Genomic DNA, 12,500 nt, shown 5'->3' with positions numbered 1-12,500 from the left:
CGGAAGCCCGTTTCTGACATATAAGAACAAAACATGCTTTGGTAAAATCCTTATGATAAAATAGAAACATTTTTATCTCATAATTTTGACTTTTGTCAATTTTTCAATTACTTGTTATTTTGACTCAGTATGTCATAAGTATTACTTATGTCATCATTTCAACTTATCATAATTCTGACTCATAATTATTACTTATGTCATGCTTTTTATTTGATATTCAACTTTTTGTCACAATTATTACTTGTCATTATTATTATTTAGTATATCATAATGTTAACTTTTTATCTCATAATCAGTAATGGGTGTCTCAGACCTAACCCTGACTGACAGAATAATGACATTTTATGTCAAATTCATGTCATAATTTATGATTAAATATGCAGCTGTGTGTGAGAGAGTTTTTGTGTGAGTGAGTCTGTGTGTGAGAGAGAGAGAGCGTTTTTGTGTGTGTGAGAGTGAGTCTGTGTGTGTGTGTGTGTGTGTGTGTGTGTGTGTGTGTGAGAGAGAGAGAGAGAGAGAGAGTGAGAGTGTTTTTGTGTGAGTGTGTGTGAGTGAGTGAGTGAGAGTGTGTATGTGTGTAAGCGAGTGTGTGTACTGAACTTTACCCATAAGCTGATTCTCACACTGAGGGTTAAAGTTCAAACTGACACTGACGAGTGTGTGAGAATCACACCATATTCTATCAGATCATATTCAACTAGTTATAGAAGTTTAACAACCTGCTTTTCTCATCCCCTTTTCCTACTTAGAGACATTAATGTTGAAACAGTCGTTATGAAGAATAAATAGCTTTATATATATATACTGGTTTTAAATATTTACATTTATGCAAATATGTATTTAAATACCTACATAAAGCTATGCTCTAGTCTAGTTAGTAGAGAAGAGATTGTTGCACAACGGCAGGAGGTGCGCATGCGCAGCAGGGCGTGTGTCAGACTGCGCATGCGCGACTCTCCTACACGTGTTGTTGCACAGAAGTTTGACAAAAGAAAGTTTGACAGTGTGTCCCGACCACAGCCGGTCTGAGCTCACTGCACCGCGATCTGACGCGTTTACTCTCAGTGTTGCGGGACTTTCTTCGGCTCGATGCCGCCGACGATATATCGCGAGACAGCCGGTAAGTTCTGATCGGTTCTGATGCAACAGGTGATTCGTGCACGCGCTTCCTCTGCATCAGCTGGACGCTGTCAACATCTGTCTGATTTATGCAAATCATAAGTGTATTATTAATGTAGTGTGTGATCTGTGATTGAGCTCTGAGATGAGAGAGAAATGAAGATATGTTGATCAGTTTCATGCATCTCACGATTTGTTTGATCTCTTGTGTAACAACCTGTGTGATTGTGTGCGCGCACAGCAGTGCACGTGTGCAGTGACATCATCAGCCTTATCGATACACCAGTAGATCATGTAATCAATGCACAGTTTCTGCATTTAAATTAATCATGTTTTTGCTCAAAATTCCCTACAGATTATTTTTTAATCTTGATTGCACATCGTTTTAGATTTTGTTTTAATCACTGTGACTGACTTATAATTTAAATTGTATACATTGTATAAATTGTAAAAGTTTTATAAAACAGTTATTGAACTGAATTGAATCAACATTAAATTATATTGAGTTGATGTGTCAACACAACTTTCTTAATGTGTCATTATTATTAATGAAGTTTCATTATTGATTCTGTTATTTTCCTCTTTATTACTGTGAAGCTTCTTTGAAATAGTCTGTCTTATAAAGCTGACGTGTGTGTGTGTGTGTGTGTGTGTGTGTGTGTGTGTGAGCAGGAAGAACCCCGTCTCTCCGGGATGAACTCGAGCAGCTCCTGCTCCAGAGGATTCTGGTTCTGGACGGTGGAATGGGAACGATGATCCAGCAGAGGAACCTGGAAGAGGAAGATTTCAGAGGTCAAGAGTTCAAAGGTCATCCCAAGAGTCTGAAGGGCAATAATGATCTGCTGAGCATCACCCAACCGGATGTCATCTACAGCATCCACAAGGTCTGTGTGTGTGTGTGTCTCGTTTATAAACTGTGTGTAGGATCCGCACTGAGAGTGTCTCTGCGCCCAAAAGCCAAAAATGGCGTATGGCAAAAAATATTCAGCCTTATAAACCAGTGCGTACGCCAGAACCTGCACACAATCCCCTCTATAACCCCAGTCAGAGGAAGATTGTGTTCACACGCGTCTCCTCCCCGAAATAACCATATATGAGCTTACAACGCCTCGTTTTACTATGCTTATCCTCATCTGCATATCATTTGCATATGCATATTAATTGTACAAGACATTATGAAAATATGAGATATGGATGTGCGTCACATTACAGTGCTAAGAATCATTTAGTAGCCGATCCTTGCCTTGCTTTTGAATAAATAAATCAAAATAGTATAAAATACATTTCAGAGAAAGTTTTTCTTAATCTTTTCCACCGGCCAAATAGTGTTTTAATTGCTTTATATTCTTAATGGACACAGAAAGGCCTTATTGTACATTATTGATCATTATTTGCGTGTCAATATTTCCTCAGAGCGTGAGTTCTGCTGTTATCATGCGCTGAGCAAACACTCACACACACACGCCTCAGGAAACGTGTTCAACAGCAGCGCATACACTACTAATATCGCTATTTAATACAATATAAAAGATGTTGTAACTTCTCGGTAATGATTTGATGTAATTTAAGTGCTTAACTCCATTAATGAGAATGGCATATTTAATCTACATGTGTATATCAGATGTAAAACACAGTTTAAATCATTCTTTTATGTATTTAAGCTGTTATTGTGAACATCACTGTGTTTATGATTATGACTCATAATGAATATTAAAGTGGTTTTCCTTCATCAGTCGCTCAGATCATCATCGGTGTCGTTAAACTGCTTTATCTCCAGATGTTCGTACGCATCAGAGTTACTTACAGGTGTACTCACACATCCTTCAGTCAAGTGTGTTATTATAGATCATAACTCATGCGTGGGAAGTGGCGTACGCACGGTTAAAAATGAGCTTTAAACGACACAGAATGTTATGGATCTGATCTGCACTGATGATGACATCACTGTTGAACTGGTTTCATAATGGTTTCTGTAGCCTTAAATATAATTGATCTCTTTTCATTTCTTTGACAACACTAATCTAGCGTCCTCTCAACAGATTGTCTAACAAGAAAATTCGCTCAATTCTTAACAGAGATCAAGTTTCTTTACCTGTTTGTGGAATAACAAATTTGATAATATAGTATGGGAAGATTTCTGGCTCCTTCAGATAAAATTATTTTTATCAAATAAAGTAGTTGCAGTTTCTATTAAAATTATTCACAATTGCTACCCAGTTAATTATACATTTGCTAAATTTAATAATAGTATTATGCCCTTGTGCTCCTTTTGTCATCAGGTTGATGAGACAATTATTCATTTATTTTGGGAATGTATATATTGCAAAATCTTTTGGGTTGACTTTTCAAATTTTGTTAAAAGGTATCTATCTTTAAACATCTGTATAAGCTAAAAAATCTTGTTTTTTGGTGAGTCTATGAAACTAGACCCTTATCATGTTAAATTTATTTTCAACTTGCTACTTTTTCTTGCCAAATTTTATATTCACAAGTGCAAATTTTCAAATAACTCCTTTTAAAATTAAGAAGATTTTGATACATATTTAAATTCTTGGAGGTACTCTAAAAACTCTGCTGCGTGTAAGAGACTGCAATGGTGTCAATCATTTAAGCTAGTTTAATATTTTTTATGTTTATGTAATGTAACCCTTTGTATTGTGTATTGTTCTTTGTTTATTATCGTCTTGTTTTGTATTTATTTATTGCAAAAAAAGACCTTCACACAGTTATTAAACTGAACTGAGTTCATCTGAATAATGACACTCTTGTCTTTTTAGAGCTGCTTCTACATGTGTGTTGTGATTTTATTCATCAGTGCTTCTGTTTATTGCACTAGTTTCTCACGGCACGTGTGTGTGTGTGTGTGTGTGTGTGTGTGTGTGTGTGTGTGCGCGCAGGAGTATCTGGAGGCCGGCGCGGACCTCATCGAGACGAACACCTTCAGTAGCACCAGCATCGCTCAGCAAGACTACGGCCTCGAGGATCTGGTGAACGTTTGCTTTATTAAGTGTTGGACATTAGAGTGATGAGAGATTCACTTTCATGTGTTTGTGAGTGTAAAAGCTCTGCAAGATTTCAAAGATCAAAGAGAAATGGAGTTTTTCTCTCCTAAAAGAAAGAAGTGATTCTGAACTGAAATGAGTCGTCAGTAATTCAGTCTCACTTCCTGTTGAACCTGCGCAGAATTGTAGCTAATTAGCATAATGCCAGCTTGTGGTGTTGATTGGCTGAACAGCGTCTCTTAGCTCCGCCCTCTAACACTGTAGTGTATCTGAGACTGGAGGAGTTTGGTTCGTGTTGTTCATGTGGAGAAGACGCTGTTTTCTGAGATTGATACGGTAAAACCCACGCCATCGTCACTGTTCGTATCACTGTGATCAAGAGCTGAGATTCAGATATGATAATGAGCGTTTTCTTTCTGACCAATCAGAGCAGAGCAGCTCTCAGAGAGGCGGAGCTTAGAGAGACTGAATCCTTGATGAGGAAAGAGCTGACGCTGCAGTGGAGATTATGAGGACATTAAAGTGTTTTTGACATTATATGCATGTGAAGATTAGCATTAGGAAGCTTTAATATAGCAAAACTGGGCACTTTAGGCAAGGCAAGTTTATTTTTAAGTGATAAAGCATGATTTGTCGAGTCAGTAACGTGTGTGTGTTGTTGTGTGTCAGGCGTATCGGCTGAATAAAGCGTCTGCTGAACTGGCCCGGAGAGCGGCTGATGATGTCACAGCTCAAACAGGTAACACACACACACGTCAGTCTCTCTTCATCTGATCGTAGCGTGACGTTCGTAGGGTTTGTGACGGTGTTGTTGTCGTTGGCAGGTTGTAAGCGGTTTGTCGCAGGAGCTTTGGGTCCCACCAATAAAACACTGTCTGTGTCGCCGTCAGTGGAGAGACCCGACTTCAGGAACATCAGTAAGACTGTGTGTGTGTGTGTGTGTGTGTGTGTGTGTCTGTGTCGCCGTCAGTGGAGAGACCCGACTTCAGGAACATCAGTAAGACTGTGTGTGTGTGTGTGTGTGTGTGTGTGTGTGTGTCTGTGTCGCCGTCAGTGGAGAGACCCGACTTCAGGAACATCAGTAAGACTGTGTGTGTGTGTGTGTGTTTGTCGGTGTCGCCGTCAGTGGAGAGACCCGACTTCAGGAACATCAGTAAGACTGTGTGTGTGTCTGTGTGTTTGTTTGTGTGTGTGTGTGTTCAGTGTTAGGGTTACATCAGTAAGACCGTAAGTACTTACACGTCGTAAGTAATGAACGTGTGCTGCTGTTCACGCATGACGTGAGTGTGTGTGTGTGTTCAGCGTTCGATGAGCTGGTGGAGGCGTATGAGGAGCAGGTGAAGGGTTTGCTGGATGGAGGTGCTGATGTTCTGCTGGTGGAAACCATCTTTGATACGGCTAATGCAAAGGTACGAGGATCTGACGCACACCTGACACACACCTTAGGCTTTCCATGCTTCCTGACTGATAATGACTCATCAGCAATTAAACTCATCGACTCTTCTCAACCAGGGGCTCAAGATGACCGAATAACTCCACAAAACTCCAACAAAATAACTCCAAACAAGACTAAATGAACATTAAAATAAGACACTAATCACACATATATATATATATATATATATGCATTTAAATACATTTTTGTAGTTATGCCAAGGTCTAAAATATAATCCTTAACCTTTGAATATTGTTGTGGCCATTCGGGCAGCTTAGGTTGAGAACCACTGATATAGATGATTATTAGCAGTACTAAATTAACGGTGAATTAAATAAATGCAAAGTGCATGACATCACAGCGGAAAATACCAGCGCTTACATTTCAATGTATGTTTAGATATTAGATGTGTAGAAGGAATTATTTGTTTTTTTGTGTGTATTATTTCTGTATTAACATTTACTGATGTGTGTGTTTCTATCAGGCGGCTTTATTTGCCATCGACAGACTGTTTGAGGAGACTTATGAACCTCGACCGGTGTTAGTAAGTCACTCACTGTACCTGATCTTCCCACCTGTTTCTCACGTGAGAGTGAGTGTGTGTGAGAGTGAGTGTGTGTGTGAGAGTGAGTGTGTGTGAGAGTGAGTGTGTGAGGGTGAGAGTGAGTGTGTGAGAGTGAGTGAGTGAGTGAGTGTGTGAGTGTGTGAGTGAGTGAGTGTGTGAGTGAGTGAGTGTGAGAGTGAGTGAGTGTGAGAGTGAGTGAGTGTGAGAGTGAGTGAGTGTGAGAGTGAGTGAGTGTGAGAGTGAGTGAGTGTGAGAGTGAGTGAGTGTGAGAGTGAGTGAGAGAGTGAGTGAGTGTGAGAGTGAGTGAGTGTGAGAGTGAGTGAGTGTGAGAGTGAGTGAGTGTGAGAGTGAGTGAGTGTGAGAGTGAGTGAGTGTGAGAGTGAGTGTGAGAGTGAGTGTGAGAGTGAGTGTGAGAGTGAGTGTGAGAGTGAGAGTGAGTGTGAGAGTGAGTGTGAGAGTGAGTGTGAGTGTGAGTGTGAGAGTGAGTGTGAGAGTGAGTGTGAGAGTGAGTGTGAGAGTGAGTGTGAGAGTGAGTGTGAGAGTGAGTGTGAGAGTGAGTGTGAGAGTGAGTGTGTGTGAGAGTGAGTGTGTGTGAGAGTGAGTGTGTGTGAGAGTGAGTGTGTGTGAGAGTGAGTGTGTGTGAGAGTGAGTGTGTGTGAGAGTGAGTGTGTGTGTGTGTGAGAGTGAGTGTGTGTGTGTGTGAGAGTGAGTGTGTGTGTGTGAGAGTGAGTGTGTGTGAGAGTGAGTGTGTGTGAGAGTGAGTGTGTGTGAGAGTGAGTGTGTGTGAGAGTGAGTGTGTGTGAGAGTGAGTGTGTGTGAGAGTGAGTGTGTGTGAGAGTGAGTGTGTGTGAGAGTGAGTGTGTGTGAGAGTGAGTGAGTGAGTGAGTGTGTGTGAGAGTGAGTGAGTGAGTGTGTGTGAGAGTGAGTGAGTGTGTGTGAGAGTGAGTGAGTGTGTGTGTGTGAGAGTGAGTGAGTGTGTGTGTGAGAGTGAGTGAGTGTGTGTGAGTGTGTGAGAGTGAGTGTGTGTGAGAGTGAGTGTGAGTGTGAGAGTGAGTGTGAGAGTGAGTGTGAGAGTGAGTGTGAGTGTGAGAGTGAGTGTGAGAGTGAGAGTGAGAGTGAGTGTGAGAGTGAGTGTGAGAGTGAGTGTGAGAGTGAGTGTGAGAGTGAGTGTGAGAGTGAGTGTGTGAGTGAGTGTGTGTGAGAGTGAGTGTGTGTGAGAGTGAGTGTGTGTGAGAGTGAGTGTGTGTGAGAGTGAGTGAGTGTGAGTGAGTGAGTGTGTGAGTGAGTGAGTGTGAGAGTGAGTGAGTGTGAGAGAGTGAGAGAGTGAGAGTGAGTGTGAGAGTGAGTGTGAGAGTGAGTGTGAGAGTGAGTGTGAGAGTGAGTGTGAGAGTGAGAGTGAGTGTGAGAGTGAGTGTGAGAGTGAGTGTGAGAGTGTGAGAGTGAGTGTGAGAGTGAGTGTGAGAGTGAGTGTGAGAGTGAGTGTGAGAGTGAGTGTGAGAGTGAGTGTGAGAGTGAGTGTGAGAGTGAGTGTGAGAGTGAGTGTGAGAGGGTGAGAGTGAGTGTGTGAGGGTGAGAGTGAGTGTGTGAGGGTGAGAGTGAGTGTGTGAGGGTGAGAGTGAGTGTGTGAGGGTGAGAGTGAGTGTGTGAGGGTGAGAGTGAGTGTGTGAGGGTGAGAGTGAGTGTGTGAGGGTGAGAGTGAGTGTGTGAGGGTGAGAGTGAGTGTGTGAGGGTGAGAGTGAGTGTGTGAGAGTGAGTGTGTGAGAGTGAGTGTGAGAGTGAGTGTGAGAGTGTGTGAGAGTGAGAGTGAGAGTGAGAGTGAGTGTGAGAGTGAGTGTGAGAGTGAGGGTGAGAGTGAGTGTGAGAGTGAGTGTGTGAGGGTGAGGGTGAGAGTGAGTGTGTGAGGGTGAGGGTGAGAGTGAGTGTGTGAGGGTGAGAGTGAGTGTGTGAGGGTGAGAGTGAGTGAGTGTGAGAGAGTGAGTGAGTGTGAGAGTGAGTGAGTGTGAGAGTGAGTGAGTGAGTGTGAGAGTGAGTGAGTGTGAGAGTGAGTGAGTGTGAGAGAGTGAGTGTGAGAGAGTGAGTGTGAGAGAGTGAGTGTGTGAGTGCGTGTGAGAGTGCGTGTGAGAGTGCGTGTGAGAGTGCGTGTGAGAGAGTGAGTGAGAGTGAGAGTGAGAGTGAGTGTGAGAGTGAGTGTGAGTGTGAGAGTGTGTGAGAGTGAGTGAGAGAGTGTGAGAGTGAGAGAGTGTGAGAGTGAGAGAGTGTGAGAGTGTGAGAGTGAGTGTGAGAGTGAGTGTGAGAGTGAGTGTGAGAGTGAGTGTGAGAGTGAGTGTGAGAGTGAGTGTGAGAGTGAGTGTGAGAGTGAGTGAGTGTGAGAGTGAGTGTGAGTGTGAGAGTGAGTGTGAGAGTGAGAGTGAGTGAGAGAGTGAGAGTGAGTGTGAGAGTGAGAGTGAGAGTGAGCGTGAGAGTGAGTGAGTGTGAGAGTGTGAGAGTGTGAGAGTGTGAGAGTGAGTGTGAGTGTGAGAGTGAGTGAGTGTGAGAGTGAGTGTGAGAGTGAGTGAGAGAGTGTGAGTGTGAGAGTGTGTGAGAGTGAGTGAGTGAGTGTGAGAGTGTGAGAGTGAGAGAGTGTGAGAGTGAGAGTGAGAGTGAGTGAGTGAGAGAGTGTGAGAGTGAGTGTGAGAGTGAGTGTGAGAGTGAGTGTGAGAGTGAGTGTGAGAGTGAGAGTGAGTGTGAGAGTGAGTGTGAGTGTGAGAGTGAGTGTGAGAGTGAGTGTGAGAGTGAGTGTGAGAGTGAGTGTGAGAGTGAGTGTGAGAGTGAGTGTGAGAGTGAGTGTGAGAGTGAGAGAGTGTGAGAGTGAGTGTGAGTGTGAGAGTGAGTGAGTGTGAGAGTGAGAGTGAGTGTGAGAGTGAGAGAGTGAGAGAGTGTGAGAGTGTGAGAGTGTGAGAGTGAGTGAGTGTGAGAGTGAGTGTGAGAGTGAGTGTGAGAGTGAGTGTGAGAGTGAGTGAGAGAGTGAGAGTGAGTGAGTGTGAGAGTGAGTGAGAGAGTGAGAGTGAGTGTGAGAGTGAGAGTGAGTGTGAGAGTGAGTGTGAGAGTGAGTGTGAGAGTGAGTGAGTGTGAGAGTGAGTGAGTGTGAGAGTGAGTGAGTGTGAGAGAGTGAGTGTGAGAGTGAGTGAGTGTGAGAGTGAGTGAGTGTGAGAGTGTGAGAGTGAGTGTGAGTGTGAGAGTGAGTGAGTGTGAGAGTGAGTGTGAGAGTGAGTGAGAGAGTGTGAGTGTGAGAGTGTGTGAGAGTGAGTGAGTGAGTGTGAGAGTGTGAGAGTGAGAGAGTGTGAGAGTGAGAGTGAGAGTGAGTGAGTGAGAGAGTGTGAGAGTGAGTGTGAGAGTGAGTGTGAGAGTGAGTGTGAGAGTGAGTGTGAGAGTGAGAGTGAGTGTGAGAGTGAGTGTGAGTGTGAGAGTGAGTGTGAGAGTGAGTGTGAGAGTGAGAGTGAGTGTGAGAGTGAGTGTGAGAGTGAGTGTGAGAGTGAGTGTGAGAGTGAGTGTGAGAGTGAGAGAGTGTGAGAGTGAGTGTGAGTGTGAGAGTGAGTGAGTGTGAGAGTGAGTGTGAGAGTGAGTGTGAGAGTGAGTGTGAGAGTGAGTGTGAGAGTGAGAGAGTGAGAGAGTGTGAGAGTGTGAGAGTGTGAGAGTGAGTGAGTGTGAGAGTGAGTGTGAGAGTGAGTGTGAGAGTGAGTGTGAGAGTGAGTGAGAGAGTGAGAGTGAGTGAGTGTGAGAGTGAGTGAGAGAGTGAGAGTGAGTGTGAGAGTGAGAGTGAGTGTGAGAGTGAGTGTGAGAGTGAGTGAGTGTGAGAGTGAGTGAGTGTGAGAGTGAGTGAGTGTGAGAGTGAGTGAGTGTGAGAGTGAGAGTGAGAGTGAGTGAGTGTGAGAGTGAGTGTGAGAGTGAGTGTGAGAGTGAGTGAGAGAGTGAGAGTGAGTGAGTGTGAGAGTGAGTGAGTGTGAGAGTGAGTGAGTGTGAGAGTGAGTGTGAGAGTGAGTGTGAGAGTGAGTGTGAGAGTGAGTGTGAGAGTGAGTGAGAGAGTGAGAGTGAGAGTGAGTGTGAGAGTGAGTGTGAGAGTGAGTGTGAGAGTGAGCGTGAGAGTGAGTGAGTGTGAGAGTGAGTGAGTGTGAGAGTGAGTGAGTGTGTGTGAGAGTGAGTGAGTGTGAGTGTGAGTGTGAGTGTGAGAGTGAGTGTGAGAGTGAGTGTGAGAGTGAGTGTGAGAGTGAGAGTGAGTGTGAGAGTGAGTGTGAGTGTGAGTGAGTGTGAGTGAGTGTGAGAGTGCGAGTGCGTGTGAGAGTGCGTGAGAGAGTGCGTGAGAGAGTGAGTGTGAGAGTGAGTGTGTGTGAGAGTGAGTGTGTGTGAGAGTGAGTGTGTGTGAGAGTGAGTGTGTGTGAGAGTGAGTGTGTGTGAGAGTGAGTGTGTGTGAGAGTGAGTGTGTGTGAGAGTGAGTGTGTGAGAGTGAGTGTGTGTGAGAGTGAGTGTGTGTGAGAGTGAGTGAGTGAGTGAGTGAGTGTGTGTGAGAGTGAGTGAGTGAGTGTGTGTGAGAGTGAGTGAGTGTGTGTGAGAGTGAGTGAGTGTGTGTGTGTGAGAGTGAGTGAGTGTGTGTGTGAGAGTGAGTGAGTGTGTGTGAGTGTGTGAGAGTGAGTGTGTGTGAGAGTGAGTGTGAGTGTGAGAGTGAGTGTGAGAGTGAGTGTGAGAGTGAGTGTGAGTGTGAGAGTGAGTGTGAGAGTGAGAGTGAGAGTGAGTGTGAGAGTGAGTGTGAGAGTGAGTGTGAGAGTGAGTGTGAGAGTGAGTGTGAGAGTGAGTGTGAGAGTGAGTGTGAGAGTGAGTGTGTGTGTGAGTGAGTGTGTGTGTGTGAGTGAGTGTGTGTGAGAGTGAGTGTGTGTGAGAGTGAGTGTGTGTGAGAGTGAGTGTGTGTGAGAGTGAGTGTGTGTGAGAGTGAGTGTGTGTGAGAGTGAGTGAGTGTGAGTGAGTGAGTGTGTGAGTGAGTGAGTGTGAGAGTGAGTGAGTGTGAGAGAGTGAGAGAGTGAGAGTGAGTGTGAGAGTGAGTGTGAGAGTGAGTGTGAGAGTGAGTGTGAGAGTGAGTGTGAGAGTGAGTGTGAGAGTGAGAGTGAGTGTGAGAGTGAGTGTGAGAGTGAGTGTGAGAGTGTGAGAGTGAGTGTGAGAGTGAGTGTGAGAGTGAGTGTGAGAGTGAGTGTGAGAGTGAGTGTGAGAGTGAGTGTGAGAGTGAGTGTGAGAGTGAGTGTGAGAGTGAGTGTGAGAGTGAGTGTGTGAGGGTGAGAGTGAGTGTGTGAGGGTGAGAGTGAGTGTGTGAGGGTGAGAGTGAGTGTGTGAGGGTGAGAGTGAGTGTGTGAGGGTGAGAGTGAGTGTGTGAGGGTGAGAGTGAGTGTGTGAGGGTGAGAGTGAGTGTGTGAGAGTGAGTGTGTGAGAGTGAGTGTGTGAGAGTGAGTGTGAGAGTGAGTGTGAGAGTGTGTGAGAGTGAGAGTGAGTGTGAGAGTGAGTGTGAGAGTGAGTGTGAGAGTGAGTGTGTGAGGGTGAGGGTGAGAGTGAGTGTGTGAGGGTGAGGGTGAGAGTGAGTGTGTGAGGGTGAGAGTGAGTGTGTGAGGGTGAGAGTGAGTGAGTGAGTGTGAGAGTGAGTGAGTGTGAGAGTGAGTGAGTGTGAGAGTGAGTGAGTGTGAGAGTGAGTGAGTGTGAGAGTGAGTGAGTGTGAGAGTGAGTGAGTGTGAGAGTGAGTGAGTGTGAGAGTGAGTGAGTGTGAGAGAGTGAGTGTGAGAGAGTGAGTGTGAGAGAGTGAGTGTGAGAGAGTGAGTGTGTGAGTGCGTGTGAGAGTGCGTGTGAGAGTGCGTGTGAGAGTGCGTGTGAGAGAGTGAGTGAGAGTGAGAGTGAGTGTGAGAGTGAGTGTGAGTGTGAGAGTGTGTGAGAGTGAGTGAGAGAGTGTGAGAGTGAGAGAGTGTGAGAGTGTGAGAGTGTGAGAGTGTGAGAGTGAGTGTGAGAGTGAGTGTGAGAGTGAGTGTGAGAGTGAGTGAGTGTGAGAGTGAGTGTGAGTGTGAGAGTGAGTGTGAGAGTGAGAGTGAGAGAGTGAGAGTGAGTGTGAGAGTGAGAGTGAGCGTGAGAGTGAGTGAGTGTGAGAGTGTGAGAGTGTGAGAGTGTGAGAGTGTGAGAGTGAGTGTGAGTGTGAGAGTGAGTGAGTGTGAGAGTGAGTGTGAGAGTGAGTGAGAGAGTGTGAGTGTGAGAGTGTGTGAGAGTGAGTGAGTGAGTGTGAGAGTGTGAGAGTGAGAGAGTGTGAGAGTGAGAGTGAGAGTGAGTGAGTGAGAGAGTGTGAGAGTGAGTGTGAGAGTGAGTGTGAGAGTGAGTGTGA

General features: G+C 45.0%; 1 protein-coding gene across 1 annotated transcript in view; it reads left to right on the top strand.

The window, feature by feature from the left end:
- Positions 1-924: 924 nt before the first annotated feature.
- The window catches only part of mtr (5-methyltetrahydrofolate-homocysteine methyltransferase), a 43,319-nt gene continuing 31,743 nt past the window's right edge, over positions 925-12,500 (top strand). The window contains exons 1-7 of the mRNA XM_082151381.1: positions 925-1,120; positions 1,792-2,003; positions 4,017-4,106; positions 4,791-4,860; positions 4,946-5,038; positions 5,424-5,530; positions 6,041-6,100. Of these exons, the coding sequence (XP_082007507.1) occupies positions 1,090-1,120; positions 1,792-2,003; positions 4,017-4,106; positions 4,791-4,860; positions 4,946-5,038; positions 5,424-5,530; positions 6,041-6,100 (663 nt within the window). The 5' untranslated portion in view covers positions 925-1,089. The remainder of the gene's footprint in view (positions 1,121-1,791; positions 2,004-4,016; positions 4,107-4,790; positions 4,861-4,945; positions 5,039-5,423; positions 5,531-6,040; positions 6,101-12,500) is intronic.

The sequence above is a fragment of the Leuciscus leuciscus genome (genome assembly GCF_965113295.1).
Source record: "Leuciscus leuciscus genome assembly, chromosome: 21".
NCBI classification, from domain to species: Eukaryota; Metazoa; Chordata; class Actinopteri; order Cypriniformes; family Leuciscidae; genus Leuciscus; species Leuciscus leuciscus.
The sequence above is the reverse complement of the archived record's forward strand: the minus strand, read 5'-3'. Positions and strand labels throughout refer to the sequence as shown.